This window comes from Pseudorca crassidens, chromosome 16 (genome assembly GCF_039906515.1).
Source record: "Pseudorca crassidens isolate mPseCra1 chromosome 16, mPseCra1.hap1, whole genome shotgun sequence".
Classification (NCBI taxonomy): Eukaryota; Metazoa; Chordata; class Mammalia; order Artiodactyla; family Delphinidae; genus Pseudorca; species Pseudorca crassidens.
Genome location: NC_090311.1, coordinates 57,189,082 through 57,208,173, shown reverse-complemented (window position 1 = coordinate 57,208,173; position 19,092 = coordinate 57,189,082). Strand labels below are relative to the sequence as shown.

At 43.6% G+C, this 19,092-nt stretch overlaps 2 protein-coding genes across 4 annotated transcripts in view; one reads left to right on the top strand and one right to left on the bottom strand.

The window, feature by feature from the left end:
* Positions 1–19,092, top strand: part of LRMDA (leucine rich melanocyte differentiation associated) — a 1,270,435-nt gene that overhangs the window by 541,666 nt on the left and 709,677 nt on the right. The gene's annotated exons all lie outside the window — the stretch shown is intronic.
* Positions 2,919–5,111, bottom strand: LOC137209160 (caspase-6-like). Its single transcript, XM_067710434.1, has 2 exons — positions 4,985–5,111; positions 2,919–4,035 (listed from the first exon to the last, which is right to left on the bottom strand). The coding sequence occupies exons 1-2, from the start codon at positions 5,055–5,057 to the stop codon at positions 3,230–3,232; spliced, it is 879 nt and encodes a 292-aa protein (XP_067566535.1). The 5' UTR covers positions 5,058–5,111; the 3' UTR covers positions 2,919–3,229.

The following is a 19,092-nucleotide window of genomic DNA, read 5'->3' as shown; positions in this document are numbered from 1 at the left end:
ATGGCACCTGGAACAGGCAAGGAAATGTTGGTCTAGACCTTGACTGTCAAATGTGGTAGCTGCTAGTCACGAATGCCTATTGAACAGTTGAAATGTGGCACATTGAGGTGTGCCATAAGTGTAAAACACATTGAAGTTTCAGTGGAAAAAGGAAGCAAAATATCTCATCATGGCCTTTTTATTTTGATTACATGTTGAAATGATAATACTGTAGATATGTTTGATTAAATAAAATATATTAGTAAAACGTTTTTGCCTGTGGCTCCTTACCTTTGTAATGTGACTACTAGAAAATTTTAAAATATCTGCATTTCTGTTGGACAGCATTGGTCTAGATGAGGGTTCAGCAAACCATGGTCTGTTTTCGTAAATAAGGTTGTACGGGCACACGGCCATGACCATTGTCAATGTGCTGTCTGTGGCTATTTTCATGCCACAGTGGTTCACAGAGCCTAAAATATTTGTTATCTGGGCCTTTACAGAGTAAGGTCACTAAACAGTGGTCTCAAGGATTCTGGAGGACATGGCAGGACCTAAAAGCAGTCTGGGAAGCCCTGATTCTTACCCCTGTGAGTCCCTCCCTTAGGAAAGGAGAGAGAACCAAGGATGCCACTGATGTCTCAGAGGTGCTTTAGGCGTGTGCTTCCCTCTCTCCCCAGCCTGTTCTCTCTAAACAATTTGTGAACCTCAAGCCCCTCCACTACTGGAAGTTTGAGAAGAGAGGTTGCAGAGCCAGAAAGTTAACTCTGGATGGAAGGCAGAGTTGGAACCCTTTGCCATCCAGTGGAGGAGTGTGGAAACATTGCTCCTGATTCCCGCATCTCCAAAGGTTTTCCATTAAAGACACAGAGTTATGGCTGACGAGCAGGGTAACGACATGGAGTGACTGGAGGCCCACTTGCCTCAATGAGCTGCCATAGTACATTTCAATAATTCGGGGTCCTAAAGGTATTTTACACCTAAGAGCTCCCATCAGCGAGAAGCTATTTCAAGGAGCTGTGTGATCTTAACACCTTAGTTATCACCTGACACCTTGGGAAATGGGTTTTTACCTGGCTAAGTATAAACTTTGGAGAAGAGTAAAGACTGGAGAGGGGAGATGGAAGGAGCACAAGGACAGATAGCACAAGAGTCCGGAGCTGACCCTACCTAGACCAAATCCTTCTCCTGAGGCTGACCTGTGCACGGGCAAGGGCCTCGGCAGGTTAACAGAGTCTTTGTTCCAAAGTGCACATTGGCGTGGCCCTTCCTTGAAAACTCCTTCCCACTTTCTTCCCCCCAGTTAAATGCATTTCCTAGGACAAGACCCTGCATCAGAATCAAATTCACCACAAGCTTTGGGTGGTATTAATGCCTGCCAGCACAGGGCAAAGCCTGTTACAGTGAATGGAGTCACAGTATTCAGAATGAATTTCAGGGCGTTAGGCACGTGATTTACCATCTGTAGTAAACAGGGCTTCACACATGGTGTATTTCTGCTGCGTTGGTTAGTTATTAACTGCAAGAAAGGGGAAATTCCTTTAGAAGACGTGCCCATTTTTTATGAGGTAAGGCCGCCTGGAGATACATGGCCTTTTAAAGCAAACAAACACCTGGGAGAGCCTGAGCTTACCACCCAGAAATGCGGCAAGGAATAAAAACATTTACACCAGTTTAATATGAATGGTTGAAAAAAGTATCTATTGCACATTGAACGTGATATATGACACCATAACCTACTCTCGTGTAGTAAGCAACAGAACCATTCACCTAACAGATGACTATTCGAGTTGACATTATTCGGCATCTTTTCGATCTTCTCTTGCCAAGTGCCGGAGACTGTCAGAGAAAGCCCGCCAGATACATAGGCTCTGTTGGCCTGGGGGTTGAGAGCTCGTAAGACTCTTAAAGGCAGAGGTTACCCAGTGACCCTCGTGCTGCAAACTATAGTGGAAATCAAAGGATGACAGCCAACATAAACAGTGGCTGCATGTGGAACGTCAAAGTGAAGACAAATAGAGGTGGGACCTTCTCTGTGTCCTGCTCCCTTTCTAGTCTATAAAATGGAGCTTGTTTCCTATCTTCCGGTAGAAGAAAAAGTGCCGTGTGGCTTTTGGGGGCCTCAGAAGTGATTCTTGGTTCATTCTTATAACAAAAGTGGAATTTGACCTCCTCGAAAATTATTAAGGGGTGACTCCTGCTTAATCCTTCCGTGATTTATCTACTACACATTAGCAGTTCAAGCTAGGAGGAGTCCTGGGAGACGTTTTTGTATAACTTTCTTCTTTCACAGACCAAGAAATCGAGGCCTCAGAAAGGCTCATGAATTGCCTAAAGTTAAGTGCTAGCCGAGTGCAGGCCTGGTTCTCAGAACCCAGTATCTCAGCCCCAGGCTCAGAGCTCTTTCCATTCGACCTTCTGTGTTTATTCACACACAAAGTTACATGGGACCGCTGAATTTGAAAAGTAGGGAAATTAAAAATGACCCCTGATCCCTTTGTCATTTGATTTGCAAATGGCCCAGGTCATTGTCTGTGTGAGGGTACCTCCCTGGGCTGGCTCAGGTTCCTAACGTTTCACGACTCCGGGCCTGTGGAGCTCTTTCTTTTAATTATTGTCTTGGAAGTTTTAGCGTTCAATTCACTCATCTCTTCTGGGGGTGATAGTAACAATTTCATATTTGGGAAGATGAACACAATTTGGGAATTTTAGAGAATTAACTTTACTGTCCAGTACATTGGTGGCATGTTGAAATAAACTGGAGAGGCCATTCCTTGCAAAAGAGGTTCTTTGTAGTGTGAAATTTATGGGCTTTGACGTTTCTGTAATTTTTTTTTTTTTTTTTTTTTTTTTTTTTTTTTTTTTTTTTTGAATTTGAAAAATTTAATAAAGGATGAATTTCAGATATCAAAGGAAAACAACAAATTATTAGGTTCAAAAACTTTTAAAAACATTATAAAGTTTTATAAAAAGTCACAGAATACAAGTTAAATCAGTCAGGTATTTTGACTAACCTTGCAATTTACTACAAAAGTCAAGTATTACAAATGCTTGTGGATTTTTATTTATAGGAATTCCCTGAGGATTTCATTTCTACACATATCAAACCCCTTCACCATGTCCAATGTGAGCTGTTTTTTTGTAAAGTTCTCTCATTAGAGCTTAAGACATTTAAAATTGCTGTACCATTACCGAGTGATACTTCTTTATATAAAAATACAGATACATAAAACAAAATAGCACCTATCAATCATTTAGATTTTGGAAAGAAATGCAGCTTTTTAGTTAGCATTGAGGCAAAGCAGGGCACCTGCTTCTTTCCAATTGCACTTGGGTCTCTGCAGATGCCCACTCGGCGCTGAGAAACTTTCCTGTTCACCAGCGTGAGGAGTTCTGTGAACTCTAAGGAGGACCCGAATTTTCCCAGCATCTCGCACAAATCTTGAATGTACCATGAGCCATTCACAGTTTCCCGATGAGAATAATAACCTTCTGCCACAGAGTAACACATGAGGAAGTCTGCTCCAGCAGGAAGTGCGTAAACTGAGGCTGCATCCACCTGGGTTAGGTTGACATCCAGCTTGCTGGTCTGATGATCCACTGCGTCCAAAGGGATGACTGGCACGTCGTGCTGGTTTCCCCGACATGCCTGAATGATAAATATCTTGGGTTTTCCAACCAGGCTCTGACACTTGTCTCCTTTGAACAAGCCAGTCAGTGTCTGAATTTCAATCTTGGCATCATATGCATAGATGTGGTTGCCTTCACCGTGACTCAGGAAAACACACAAAAAGCAATCGGCGTCTACATGGCTAGCAGTTGATGCCTCGTGAATTCTGAGCAGTAGTTCTTCTGCTTTAAGATCATCAAAGCATTTCACTTCAAATCCTAGATCTGAAAACCTGCGCTTAAGATTGTCTCTGTCGGCGCTGGTGCCCTGCCTGTCTGGTAGGGTTAAGTGCCAGAAGAACCTCTCATGATTGAAGATTAAAGCAATTCCTCTCCTCTTGTGGTTCATTTTGTACGTTTCTGCCGGATCAAACACTTCTCGTTTTGTTGCACTACCTTCTGCCATTTTTCAGGCAACTTCAATTCCATCTTCTCAAAACTTTTTATCTTTTTGAGCAAAGAACTGTTCCAGGTGCCTTTTACAGTCTACCGGGGAACTGAAATTTTTTTCCATTAAGAGAATTTTGTAAAGACTGAAATAAACGGAGATCTGAAGGTGCGATGTCTGGTGAATACGGCAGATGAATCAGAACTTCCCAGCCAAGCTGTAACAGTATTTGCCTGGTCATCAGAGGAACATGCAGTCTTGCGTTATCCTGATGGAAGATTAGGCATTTTCTGTTGACTAATTCTGGACGCTTTCATCGAGTGCTGCTTTCAGTTGGTCTAACTGGGGGCAGTACTTGTTGAAACGAATCGTTTGGTTTTCCGGAAGGAGCTCATAATACAGAACTCCCTCCCGATCCCACCACAGACACAACATCACCTTCTTTGGAATGAAGACCAGCCTTTAGTGTGGTTGATGGTGGTTCATTTCGCTTGCCCCACGATCTCTTCCATTCCACGTTATTGCTCAGTATCCACTTTTCATCGCCCGTCACAATTTGTTAAAAATGGAACGTTTTCATTACGTAAAGAATCGCATGTGGAAATACGGTCAGGAAGGTTTTTTTTACTTGACTTATGTGGAACCCAAACATCAAAGTGACTGACATAACCAAGTTGGTGCAGATGATTTTCAGTGCTTGATTTGGGTATTCTGAGTATGTCGGCTATCTCCCGAGTGGTAGAACGTTGACTGTGCTCAATTAATGTCTCGATTTGATCGCTATCAACTTCAACTGGTCTACCTGACCGTGGAGCATCGTCCAGCGAGCAATCTGCAGCACGAAACTTTGCAAACCACTTCTGACACGTTCGATCAGTCACAGCACCTTCTCCATAGGCTGCACAAATCTTTTTTTGCGTTTCGGTTGCATTTTTACCTTTCTCGTAGGGAAGGCATCTGTTTCTGTCATGTTTTGCTCACCTGCACCGCGAGCCCCGCGGAGCCCCGACACCGAACTCATCGCGGCAGAGCGCGCAGCACCGACGCCCGGGCGGCCTCCGCTTCCTGAAGCCGGGCTGCAGCCCCCGCCCCTTCCTCCACCCCGCCCCCGCCTCCGCTACCCCCGCGCCCTCGCTCCCTGCCCGCCGCCTGCCGGAGGGTGGGACGGGGTCGGTGGTGGCAGTGCCCCGCGCAGTTAAGGCCCCTTTCCGTCACGCGGAGTTCGCCGAGGCAAGAGCGCCCGGGCACGGCAGGGGACCCGGTCTCCTCCGCCTGGCGCCTTGGAGAGCCGAACCCTGCTGTAGGGAGACGTCAGATTCCGTCCCGAGCACGAGCGGCGGCCCCGGGGTGGGAGGCTCCAGCCAACTGCAGATGACCTGCGGCGAGCTCCACGCTCAAGCCCCGCCCCAAGCGTTTGCTCCTCCTCACTCCCTCAAAGGTGCAGGCGGTTGTGTCTTTCTGTAATTTTTAAACTCAGAAATCTTCCTCTGCTGGTTTGTCTGACATCCCCAAACTCTTTAAGATCGCTGCAGAGCTCTTGGTTGGTATTAATTTCATTTCATTTGTGTATTTTATGTGTTTAGTGGTCATATTTGAAAAACATCTCTTGTGAGTGCTCTGTATAATTTTGGCAGAAAATTACTTTTTTTGTGTTTCTGCGATGATCCCCTGAGATCATTTTTGCATAAATCCAGCCTTCTATTTTCAGATACAAATCTGTTGTACAGATGATCCTTCTTAGAAGAAAAGATGCATTTGTAGCTCAAAAATGTAAATTACTTTTCATGGAAAATACCTCTCTGGGCCCCCGTTTCCAAAATGTGATGACTGCACGTTGCACGTTTTTGCGCGTGCTCAGGGGACTGCTTTTCTTACAATTAGAAAAATCTTGATTGTGTGGCAGGTAGGATGCTGTGACGTGGCTGCTTCCGCCACATAGGCAAGTCAGGGGTAGGGGATGGGCCGAGGAAAAAACGAAAGACCCAGTATGGATGTGGCACTTAGTTAAGGGGAAGGGGTTTTGGTTTTAAAGTGGAGGGAGGGAGGGGAGGGGGTGGAGGGTGTCAGGAGCATTCTTTACCGGAAAGGTGTGTTAGCAAAGGACATTTAGAACTGGGGTCATTTGAATGTAATTAGAAACCCCCTTTGGCAGTTCGTCCTTGCTTTTGCTTCTTCATTCAGGATTCACGGTTTTATTGGGTGTCTTATGGAAAGGCTTTTGGGACAACTACCCTCCCCATCTCAAGTATTATAAAATGGGGGAGGTCAGCAGACACATCTTCCTAGAAAGTCTTCTCTTCACTCCAAGGGTTACTAGTTGAGGCACTTTGGGGCACTGCTGTAAAGCAAAGTGTAAAATCAACGTATTCAGATTTGTGCCAAAGAAAGACTCAAGTTTGAGAACATTTACATCTGTTTTCAATAATTCCTCACATATGCTGCAGAATGTACGTTATCCATCTTGTTATCCAGGAAATAACATTTGTTGCAAACAGTTTGCCAATTCGTAATTTTATTGAATTTGTTTATCATGCTGTGGCTTCATATGAGGTCTGAAAGATGGTGATCTTTGGTGTTCCAGCTGTTGTAACATTCTGCAGTGGGGCCTTAACTCCGGGCTCGGCTGGGATTCTTTGGAGGGTTTGGATTTTCTTAGAACTGCAGACTAAGAGCTGGCATTGTTGATGGGCAATTATTTGGGGGGAACACAGTAACTTTGCTCACACACTCCTCAAACCCATTTTCGTTTCTGACTTTTAACTACAAACTTGGGACTGATGTGTTGAATAGAGCACCTTGTGTGCCCTATACCGTTTCCTTTGAAATCTGCCCAAACTTTCCAACTGTTGTCATGTTTGGTTGAGAGAACACTACTCCTTGCGGGGAGTGTGTGTGGGGGGGTGTCTGATTCTTTAGAACTGTCCCAAACTGTCTCAAACCTGAAAATTCTCTTCCACAGAGAAGCTATGAAATATCTTTTTGCCACGTAAGTGTCATTTTCTTCAGAAGTTATTGGTAGATGAAAAGCCAGTTCAACTAGGTCTAATTTTATCGTTTTCCTATTTTCTTTAGCAGGCATTTTCTTCACTGAGGTCTGTATTATTTTTGCCAAAACTGAGAAAAAAAATGATAATAACCTCTAAAGCTCTTTCGATCTGAATTATTCCTTAATGTTTTTAATGGTTTATTACAACCCCACAGATGTGATCTTGGGGCCATTTGGAGGTTATTGAGTTTCCTTGGAGATGAGACTTGGCATTTTCCAAACCAGAGTTTGCTTTTGTGGCCTGGAAGTTGCGAGACGCATGTATTTGGAGGGCTAAAGATTATTCCCCACCAAGAAGTTTTGTCAACCTGACCTTCTCCACTCTTCTGACGCTGCGCACACAGCAGTAATCTCTGCAGAGGAGAGCAAATAAAGTGAAGAAATATAGCAGTACGTGTTATTTTTACATCCTAAAGTCAATTCTCCAGCATTAAGGCTGACTGGGAATTTTCATCCCAGAGTTCTCATGAATGCTGCTCCACTTCTCTCTTGTCCTCTTGAATCTCTTTTTATTATAGGTCTTTGAGGGAGGTGTTTCTTGTAGTAATTTACTCAGCCAGACAGATAAGTGAGGTGTGGAGCTGTGGAAACGTGGGGCTGGCAGAAGCCTTTGGGGGTCAGCTGGTCCTGCCATTCAGTCTGCACGGGTAGTACTACGGCCAGCCAAGGTGAAGGACTTGTTGAGTTATATTTAGTTATATTTATATGTGTCACCTAGAGTTCCTGTGACAAGATGACCTCTAGCACTAGATTCCGAAGTTAGTCCTGGCAAAATGAACATTCTTTGAATGTTGTTTGAGCCAAATGACTTTAGATGGCCTGCTGAGCCCTTTGCGTGAGGTGATGGTCGAAGAGTCATAGTGTCTAAGGTAGGACTTAGAAGGTTATCCTTTCTAGCTCCCAAAGAAGGAACCCATCTAATGCTACCCCTGACAGTTTATCCTGTCTTGTCGGAACCCCTCAGCGCTTCAAGAGGCAGCTGGACCATTGCTGAAAAGCCGTCATGAGAACTTTCTTCTTTGTTTTGATGGCATGTCTGTGTCCCTTCAACTTTTCTCCATTGGTGTCAATTCTGAGAGACGCTGTTCTTAAAAATCACTCTTCAGGGCTTCCCTGGTGGCTCAGTTGTTGAGAGTCCACCTGCCGATGCAGGGGACACGGGTTCGTGTCCCGGTCTGGGAGGATCCCACATGCCGAGGAGCGGCTGGGCCCGTGAGCCATGGCCGCTGAGCCTGCGCGTCCGGAGCCTGTGCTCCGCAACAGGAGAGGCCACAGCAGTGAGAGGCCCGCGTACCGCAAAAAAAAAAAAAATCACTCTTCAAAGAGAAAAAAATGAAAAATCCTAAGATATTAAAAACAAGTGAACAAAGTCACTTTGTTTTGACTCAACCTTCAAGGTCAGTTGTATCATTTTTAAAAATTTATTATTTTATTTATTTATTTTGGCTGCTTTGGTTCCTTGTTGCTGCGCACAGGCTTTCTCTAGTTGTGGCGAGCGGGCGCTACTCTTCGTTGCGGTGCGCGGGCTGCTCATTGCAGTGGCTTCTCTTGCTGTGGAGCACGGGCTCTAGGCACGTGGGCTTCAGTAGTTGTGGCACATGGGCTCAGTAGCTGTGGCTTGTGGGCTCTAGAGCACAGGCTCAGTACTTGTGGCACACGGGCTTAGTTGCTCTGCGGCATGTGGGATCTTCCCGGACCAGGGCTCAAACCTGTGTCCCCTGCATTGGCAGGCAGATTCTTAACCACTGCGCCACCAGGGAAGCTCAGTTGTATCATTTTTAAAGAAGAAAATAGGTACATTTATTTTTCTTTTTTAGAATATGTTAGTAACTTTTGAGGATTCATTCACCATCTTAGGTTTTCTGGAAGGAAGATTCAGATAAATTAATTAAATCGATCAATTCTTCCCTAAGTTCTTTTTTCTTTCTTAAGTTCTTTTGGGTGTTGAATTATGGTTGGTAACTATTTTAGCACTTGGCCTATAAAATAAATGCTTGTTGAATGAATGTTGAATACATAATTCGTAAATTTTTGAACAAGCCAAACCTTCTGCTGCTGAGAGATGTCAGTTGACTCCTTGTATCTCAACTTTATTTGGTTATTTACCATGAAAATAATTTTACTTGCTATTGCCTTCAGAAGTGTCTATTCAGCCTGTGTCCAATCAAAAGGCTTTTCTCCTTCCAACTTTTCTCATCACAGATCTTCTCTGATCACTTATCCCTGGATCAGTTATTTGGCAACATGGTAGAGTGGGAAGTGTTTTGAGGTTCCAGCCCAGCCACTTACCTGTTTGTGAAGATTACCAGGGAAAATGTGTCTAACCCTAAACGTCCATTTCAGTACCTTCCCTTGAGGGGCTCTTGTGAGCAAAATGGTCAGTGTGATGCTCCAGGAACCTAGCAGATACTCAGGAGGTAAAGATAACCATTATTTTGGTGTAGTCTACTGCACTTGATCCTGTGTCTCTTACTGATCCTTGTGCCTATCAGGGATCTGAGTCTTGTCTCCAGATGCCTGCATGTTTTGTGAACTTTGATTCTGAGATCCCAAATACATCACCACATTCTCTCTGGTTTCCTGGATAAATAAGGCAAGCACATATCACAGAATTTCTGTGGAAGTCTCATTTTAAAATACTTTGTCCTTTTGTCCCCTAAACTATTGAAATGTCTAGAAAATCTGAATATTTTGATACCTAGTTTTGGAATCTCCCAGCCAATCCCTTGCGTCAAATATAGCACAGAAAATGTTGTCTAATGCTTTCTAATTTAAATCAGAAACTACAATTATCCTATTTCTGACATGTCATGGAATACCTGACTGGCACAAGACAGAGAAACGTTTTTCAGGAGTAGTGTAGCCAGATATTAAGGCATGAAAGGCACCCTGGAGAACATCCCATGTTTCAAGGTATGTGCTGACTAGGATGGTAGCGCAAGAAGATAAAGGTGATTCCTCCCTACTTCCAAGGGCTGTGATCTCTCCACAAGTAAGATCACTTGTGGTGGAGGCCTCTTCCTCCTTCTCCTCTGATTGCCTCTTCTCTCCCTGCTTCATTAGTGTCCTACTTCTGCTATTACAAATCGCCACACACTTAGTAGGACAAAACAACACAAATATAGTATGTCTTTGTCTCCCAAAGAATGACACCAGCCGCACATACAAAGCTTATTAACCTCATCCCAGAGTCTCCCAAAGTCTCGGCTATTAGAGCTGCAAGTCCAAAAATACCATCTAAGTCTCATCAGCTCAAAAGTACCAAATTTCATGACCTCAGTCATCTATATTAGCTGTGGATGAGGCTCTGAGTGGAATCCATTCTGGGGAAAAATTACTCTCCATCCGTGGACGTGTGAAACTAGAAGTAAGTTATCTTCTCCCAAAATACAGTGGTGAGATAGGCGAAGGACACCAGTTGAAAACATTCCATTTAAATATGGAGAAAGTGAAAGGAAAAAGGAGTAATTCACCAGCCGCAAGCAATTCTTAAATCTAGCAGAGCAAGCTCCATTAAGTTTTCAAGTCTGGGAATAATTTGAGGCTCTGCCTTCCGGGTCTGCGGCTCCACCCTCTGGATCATCCTTTTTTAGTGAAAGGTGGAATGTGTTTACAGCCGAGTAGTTTTACCGGCATGTCTCTTGTCTGTAGAATTTTGGTTACCGGACAGAGTTCTTTCAGTTCATGTTCTTTTTCCTTTCAGTTTAAGTGGTGGTATTTCTGCTGATAGAACGTTCTCAAAAACCTAGTGGTCTCCAGTGTATGTTATGGAACTCATCCTATGAGACATGAGGATCCTCCACAGATCTTTTCTGGATAATCCTATCTCTGTTTCTGACTTCTACTGAGATGGTTGAGGGGATTCATGAGTCACATGCCTAATCTCTTCAAAGAGCCCTCTTTGTGATTAAATACTCTGATCTTTTGATCCTTCTGAGGCACTAGCCAAAGGTTTTCTAGTTACACCCTTGACTTTCTCTCTAGAGCATCCTTTCCTGACAGTGTATCTTTCAATTTTAGCATCTTTTGCAAAATGAATAGGCTGAGAATTTCCCAAATCATCAAGCTTTGGTTATATTTTGCTTAACAGTTCTTCCTTCAATTTATGTTTTTCCTCTTGTATTTCACTGTAAACATCAAGAGGACACCAGGCTTCATCTTCAACATTTTGCTGGGAAATATCCTCAGCTAAATAGGAACTTCATTACTTACAAGTTATGTTTTCCTTCTAACTGTAGACTAATTCATCTAATCTTTCTGCCACTATGTAACCAGGATTCCCTTTCTTCAGGTGTCCAATAATACGTTCTTTGTTTCCTTCTGAGCTCTCACTAGCAGCACCTTTAACATTCATACTTCTATCAACAGTCTGTTTATTACGATTTAAGAATTCTCTTAGAGAATATTGGTTTTCTCTACCACACTCCTCACTTCCTTCCGAGTCCTCCCTAATGGACTCATGAATGCTAATATTTCACTAACTGTCGGCTTAAGGCAATCTAGCTCTTCTATTATGTTCTTCAGAATTTCTCCAGCTTCTATCCATTATCAAAATCCAAAGCCACCTCCATGTTTTTAGATATTTGTCACAGCAGTACCCTGTTGCTAGGTACCAAAATCTGCATTAGTTTCCTATTGCCACTGCGACAAATTACCGCAGACTAGTGGCATAACACAAATGAATTCCCTCGTAGTTTTGGAGGTTAGAGGTTTAAAATGAGTTTTACAGGGCTGAAAGTAAGGTGTCAGTAGGGCTGGTTATTTTGGGAGGCTCTGAGGGGAGAATCCATTGTTTGCCTTTTCCAGCTTTTAGTGACAGCCTGTATTCCTTGGCTTGTGGTTGTTTCCTCCATCTTCAAAGGATATCACTCCATCTTTGTTTTCGTCATCACCCCACCTCTCCTCTCACTTCAGCACCTCCCGTGTCCCTCTTTGAAGGACCTTTGTGAATACATTGGGCCCACCTAGATAATCCAGGATAATCCCTCCATCTCAAGGTCCTTAATTTAATCACATCTGCAATATCCCTTTTTCCATGTAGGGTAATATTTCCAGGTTCTGGGGATTAAGATGTAGACGTACTGGGTGTTATTCCGCCTACCACACTGCTGTCCTTTCAGTTCTCCCGACTTTTAGGTTGACAAACAACACGTAGTAGTGGAAGAAACTAATCTAGTTGTCAGGAGACCTACGTTTCATTCTCCCTTGCCCTACTAAAAAGTGGTATTGACTTAGAAGAAGCCGTTTTGCTGCCTTGAACCTCAATTTTGTCAACTGTAAAATGAGGGGATTAAACTCAGTGATTGCCAAGGCCCCTTAGGACTGTCCACTGTTATGGTTCTTTGGTTCTGGACTTTCATTGCAATCACATGCTTCTTGAGAAAGGAGTGATGATGAGTTCCAGTTGTCAGAGAGTTAGGAGTGGGTAAGCCAAAGTGGCACTGCAGTGTGGTGCTGAGTTTCAGTTGAGGTGACTTCAGTTTTCTTTGTTGTTCTTGCCAGATTGTGGACCTGTTACACTCAGCACCCATCACCTCAGAGCAAAAGCATTCTCAAGCGTAGTTTCTCTTAGAAGGTGCTTGGATAGAATAACAAGAAAGAATCCTCACTGTCTAATGGGCAGGGGGATCAGGATGGCTTAAATGGTAGAAACTGAGGTCTGAGTAAAGCGTTTCTTATGCCCTTCACGGTGGAAAGTGTGGCTGAGGAATGGTGAAGGTAATCCAAGGGTCTCTGTCTTCAACAGGAGACAGAGACCTTTGGAGCAAATGTGCGTTGGCTTTCGCTGGCTTCCTGCAGCTGCAGAGTGGGCTGCAGCAGCCAACACAGGTTATAGAGCTCCAGAGAGTTGGAGGTGGTGTCAGGCGCGAAGCCCTCCACAAGCAAAACAGGGAAGTTAACTCGAGCCGAGGCCTCAAAGAAATCAGGTCATGAAGTTTAAGCCCTGAATCTAGGAGAATTCAGAAGAGGAAATTTATTTTTTCTCCTTGTCCTCTGGGACTCTGTGCCACTGGGAACTCATAGGCAATATTTCTCTTGTTTCTAAAGGACAAGAAGTATGATGATGAGAATTTGAAAGCGGTCCCTTCGGTAAGGCCATAGGATTTTCTAAACTGTTCTGTAAGCCTGGGTTAAATCTTGTGTTTTTAAAAAGAGGAATTTTCTCTTCTCCCTTCAGAGGATGACCTCACCTTTGAGGCTTCATAATTTTTTGTGTGTTACTTCCTCTGCCTGAGAATTTGTGCCCATATGTTCACATGCTGACAATCTTCCCTGTCCTTCAAGGATTGGCTCAGATGCTATGCTTGTAGATGGAGCCTCTTATTTCTTCTCTCTCCAAATGATCCTTTTTTTTTTTCTTAAACGCCTATAGTATTTCCAGTCTTTAATTTTTGAATGGCATTGGTCACACTAGGTATTAAACATATGTTTTGCTCTCAGGCACATTATAGTATCAAAGATGAATTCACTTGTCTTTGTATCTCTCATAGTATCTCAAGCAGGAGAAGGGGCTTAATTAACGTGTGTTGAAAGAATGAATAGAATAAAGATCTACCTCACACTTAGGCATAAACTTATTGAATATGTAAGATACAATAAATGGGTATCTATATTGATATACTGATATTGATATCAATATTGATGTGGAGATAACGTAGTGTTCTGAGAGTGCTGAGTATAGATAAAATGGGAGATATAAGAGAAGTCTAACATGAGATCCCAGGTCTTAGTAAGATCATATCATCCTTGCAGAGAAGACATAGCAAAATGTCGGCGAGCAGGACTGCTGGGTGGGGTTAAATTGTGTGGCACAGGTGGCCGCTCTGCCTGTGTTTGAGAAGAGGATGATGCCATGGGCTTGGGTGCTTCGGGAGATCTTTACGGAGGAGGTTGAATCTGAGAGGATCCTTGAAGGATATTTGCAGCCGACACTTGCAGGTTTGAAGGTCTTTTTAAAATGTCAAACGTTTTCATTCCTGTTTGCCTACGTGACAGTAGTTATATCTTTAATGTTGGTTGTTTATAAAACGGACAAAAAGCAGCACAGTTGAAGATTAATTTACACCTGTTTTTAATGTATGTTTTTTATTCTGTCTCCAACGAAGTTTGTGGGAAGTATGGATTTGAGGGCTCAGGCATTCCAAGGCTCCATGGTGGGCTGTGGTCCTCAGGGAACCTGTGGAGTAGGACCTTATAAATACTTGTGTAATGTTGATGGATTCTGGTTAAGAGTTCTTGATTTATGCTTTTAACAGTTCTTCACTGTGTCTACTAAGATTTATTTATTTATTTAATTTAATTAATCTATTTATTTATTTTTGGCTGTGTTGGGTCTTCGTTTCTGTGCGAGGGCTTTCTCTAGTTGCGGCAAGCGGGGGCCACTCTTCATCGCGGTGCCCGGGCCTCTCACTATCGCGGCCTCTCTTGTTGTGGAGCACAGGCTCCAGACGCGCAGGCTCAGTAGTTGTGGCTCACGGGCCTAGTTGCTCCGCGGCATGTGGGATCTTCCCAGACCAGGGCTCGAACCCACGTCCCCTGCATTGGAGGCAGATTCTCAACCACTGCGCCACCAGGGAAGCCCTCTGCTAAGATTTAGCTTCTTTGTTGTTGAGTAGATATGTCCTAAAAGCTTTTTTTAAAAATTTTTTTAAATTTATTTTTATTTATTTATTTTTGGCCGCGTTGGGTCTTTGTTGCTGTGCGTGGGCTTTTTCTAGTTGCAGCGAGCGGGGGCTACTCTTCGTTGCGGTGCACGGGCTTCTCATTGCGGTGGCTTCTCTTGTTGTGGAGCATGGGCTCTAGGTGCGCGGGCTTCATTAGTTGTGGCACACGGGCTCAGCAGTTGTGGCTCACGGGCTGTAGAGTGCAGGCTCAGTAGTTGTGGCGCACGGGCTTAGTTGCTCCGCGGCATGTGGGATCTTCCTGGACCAGGGCTTGAACCTGTATCCCCTGCGTTGGCAGGCGGATTCTTAACCACTGTGCCACCAGGGAAGTCCCCGATCTCAGAAGATTTTTCTCCCAAGTAGATGTAACTGTATTAACAATTCAGTTAATGAAGTATATAAAAAACCACAGTCACTAATGGGGCATTTTAAAGAAGGTTAAGAGAAGGAGAAGCAACAAAATTTGATGACTGAAACATTTTCCTTTTCAAACGTTTATAACATTATCAGGAGAGGGAAAAACCAGAAATCACTGTGGTTAAAACTGGTGATACTGGGCTTCCCTGGTGGCGCAGTGGTTAAGAATCTGCCTGCCAATGCGGGGGACGTGGGTTCGAGCCCCGGTCTGGGAAGATCCCACATATTGTGGAGCAACTAAGCCCACGAGCCACAGCTACTGAGCCCATAAGCCACAACCACTGAAGCCCACAAACCTAGAGCCCATGCTCCACAACAAGAGAACCCCACATGCCACAACGAAGAGTAGCCCCTGCTCTCTGCAACTGGAGAAGGCCTGCATGCAGCAACAAAGAACCAATGTAGCCAAAAATAAAAATACATAAAAAAAAAACTGGCGATAGGATAGTGTGGCTTTATGGAATATATAATGTGATTATTTCATTTGTAAAGTGCTGGTGCAGTGCAGGCTGAGTCAGATGCAATACAAATACTAATACAATATGCAGCATTGCAAATACAGAGAAAAATGTATTGTCTTATCAGTTTAAATGGAATTTAAACTGATTTCCAATGATTCTGAATATTTAATACAGAGGATGTCTTTCTCCTTTTTTGTTGTTTTTTGCTTTTCATGCTTCTGATTAAATGATAGGAATAAAAACAATCACTTGAAAATAAATTCTGAAAGATTACACTGTGACAGAATGCCTTTGTTATTTTGGACTCTTGGATTTAGCCAGCTTGGCCTGATTTCTATGGCTCATTCAAATGATGAGTTCAGGTTTTTCTGGGATGAAAAAGTTGAGTGTCTTGGTTTAGCTGAAGTCTCTGAGTTTGTGATAACCTAAACGTCACCTTGTTTATCAAGACTAAGCAAGCATCTTGGCTCTCTTCTGGAGAACTGGAGAGAAATATTACTGCTCAGTTTAAAGAGTATTTGTTTCCTACACACTGATCTAATATGCTCTAAACATTCTTGGCAACACAAAGAGCAGTTCCTAATTTCTGGACAACTTATTGGTTGAAAGTCTTGCCCAGCGAAGAATGAAGGCACGAATTTAAATACCATGCTGTGTGATAGAGATTCCAAGAGTGGTAGGCGATTAGATAAAGGAGAGGAAATCCATTGCTAAGACAGGATTCTGTAGGTGGGCCACAGTCAATGGTACTCGACACCAAAGGTTCTAGGCAAGGTCTCCCAGCATGCCCTCTTCAGGGTCACGGCTGGTGAGTGTAGAAATACAACGGGTGGTGTGCTGAAATTTCCAGGGGAGTCAAAGGGAAGTGGGAAAAAATCCTCCAGGCCTGTCCTTCATTTGGCTTTTTATTTTTAACAAATGAAAAATACGCAGAGCAGTTGTCATTTGTTAAAGTGTAGCAGAGAGAGCGAAACAGGCCAGTGGAGGCTTCATGAAGAACGCTCATTCAGAATGATGAATGTGGCTAAACACACATTTGTTCGTAAAACTTGCAGAGTGGCTGAGCATCATTAAGCATGAGGAATAGGTGCAGCATGCTGAGAAGAGAGTGGAGCAAACAGATGTTGTGAATTTTCACAGGCATCCTTCATCCACCAGTCCATCATTAATATTGTTGAAGGTGATCCTTTCTTTTTATTTAATAAGCACAAACAAAGTGCATGTGCTATGATTCTGCTGAACACCCTTCTTTTTCTATGGCAGTATGGGCGTGTGAGGAGGGAGTATCTAGACACATCAAATCTGTGTGCCCGTAATGTGATACCAGCTTTGGGGCTATAGCTGGAGTGGGGGACCTCTTTTGTTTTTCCCTTTCACCTATCCTGCAGAAACCCTGTCTGCCCCATCACCCGGCCCCGCTACCTAGAAGATTGTCCAGATCTGCTGGAGAGTGAAGATCCTTATGGCTTTTGACTTTGATATTTGCCAGTTACACTTCCTTCAGATGTATCCAACTTTTGCAGTGATGAATTACAATGTTTCCTGAAGTCAGTTGGACAGAACCATTTTGTTGTTTGTTGTTGTGGCCAGATTTTTTCAACTCGACCTGTATCATCCAATTCCACTTCTTCCCCTTCCTTTTCTTCCCTTTACTTTCCAGGCCTTTGAGAGCATAGGTCTTGGCCCACATGTGCTTACAGGTCTTCCTCTACCTCTGTGCATTGTCGAGGCTGTTGACCTTAATCCCTCAGCCCCTCTACCACCAAACAGTAGGGAGCCCTTTCTTTTTGTAACCTCATTTTCCCATTCTATTAAATGAAGAGAGTAATGCCTTCTTTCTGGGGTTGGTCCAGGTAAAAGCATTTTGTGAATTCTAAAAAGCACTGTGTGATAATTATTAATGCTGTTTTATGAGTAACTGACCAGTGAGTTCTCCTTGTAGAGTTTTCGCTAGGAGTTGTGTTTATATACTTAAATTCTTGTGGCATACTGGCCTCAAGCTTCACGTTTAGTGCCAGCGATATTGGGCCTATGAAGCTATGTCTGTTGTCACTGTGTACGTGTATGGTGTGTGTGTGTGTGTGTGTGTGTGTGTGTGTGTGTGTGTGTGTGTATTTATTTTCAGACCAGACTAGATAGGGTAGAAAAACAAACAAAAGCAATACAGAGCAATGAAAGTCTGACACAGAGATAGGGACAAGATACTGCTTTATTTTGCTGCTAATGAACTATGAAGAATAAAATAACTTACACAACTTTACAGTGGCTCCATTCTCTGTGCAAACCATGCAATGTTAAGATCTTGAATACCTTCAGGCAGGAGTGAGGAACTCTGTAGTAAGTCATTTTAGAGTAGAAAATACCTACTGGGAAACTCATACCTGTTCAACTTGGTATGTTTACTTGTTGATCATTTTTGGTGGTCTGCATATGCGTTGTTTCGGTGTGGTGAGTTGAAGTGTATTTATTTGTGTGTGCTTTTGTTAAAGACCTATACCTCTCCTGTCAGAGGGACCCGCTTGTGTTGTAAATGCTAACAGTGCCAGGGCTTTTTGACGATGCTCACCTACTCTGTAGCTCTGGGTACCACGTTCAGTAGAGTTCATAGACCACAGTGCTGGAGATGGAGTTTGAAGCCGAGAAGCATTATTTTAGCTAACAGTGAGTCCACATTCTTTCTAGAGGTAACACTCTTGGTTCTTAAAGCCTTACCAACATGGCAAAAGAACACATTCACATGGCGGATGTGTTCTAATCATCTTCTTCCTTGGGCTCCCTAACTCTTCATTGTAGCACGTGTGTCCTTGGAAACTTTGAGTAGCCCTGGATTTCGTACAGTTTATTATTAAACATAAATATAACCTGAAGTTTGGAATGCTGTGTTTCGTCTGTGTGAACAGTTGCCCTCAGGAAGAACATACATACAACATAGACTCAAGCCAATCTTGGGAGGCTGGGTCATGGGCTGTGTTTGCCATATGCTGCTGCCCAAACATTGAGAACCCCGCTGTCCCCTCTGGCTGTGTGGGCACTTGGCCAAATGCGCCGGAAGACAGGGAGTATACTTGGAGACTTCAGATAGATCGATTTGTTCCACTTAATTCCCTTTATGACCCAAAGACTTACCTGCAAATGAGGTTCAGTGGCCACTTACATTCCAGCCCAAGTGATTACTGTTCAGGGACTTGGAGATCCAAGCACCCTGCATGTTTTCAGTGTTATGGCCAAGAGGCAGGTAGGGTTGGCCCTTGGCACTTTTTGGTAACCTGCATGGTGTAAGAGAAATGAGTTTATTAGAATGCATGGTAATCTCTGCTGGTGCCTCTGGAGGAGGGAGGGTTGTTGTTCCAGAACTGATCTCATTCTCCACCCCTTGGTCATCTCAGCCAAACCCTCTCACAGCTTAGATGGGTGGATTGGCCTTGGCCTTGGAAGGTTTTAGGCAAAGTCCCGTCACACCTCTGCCTG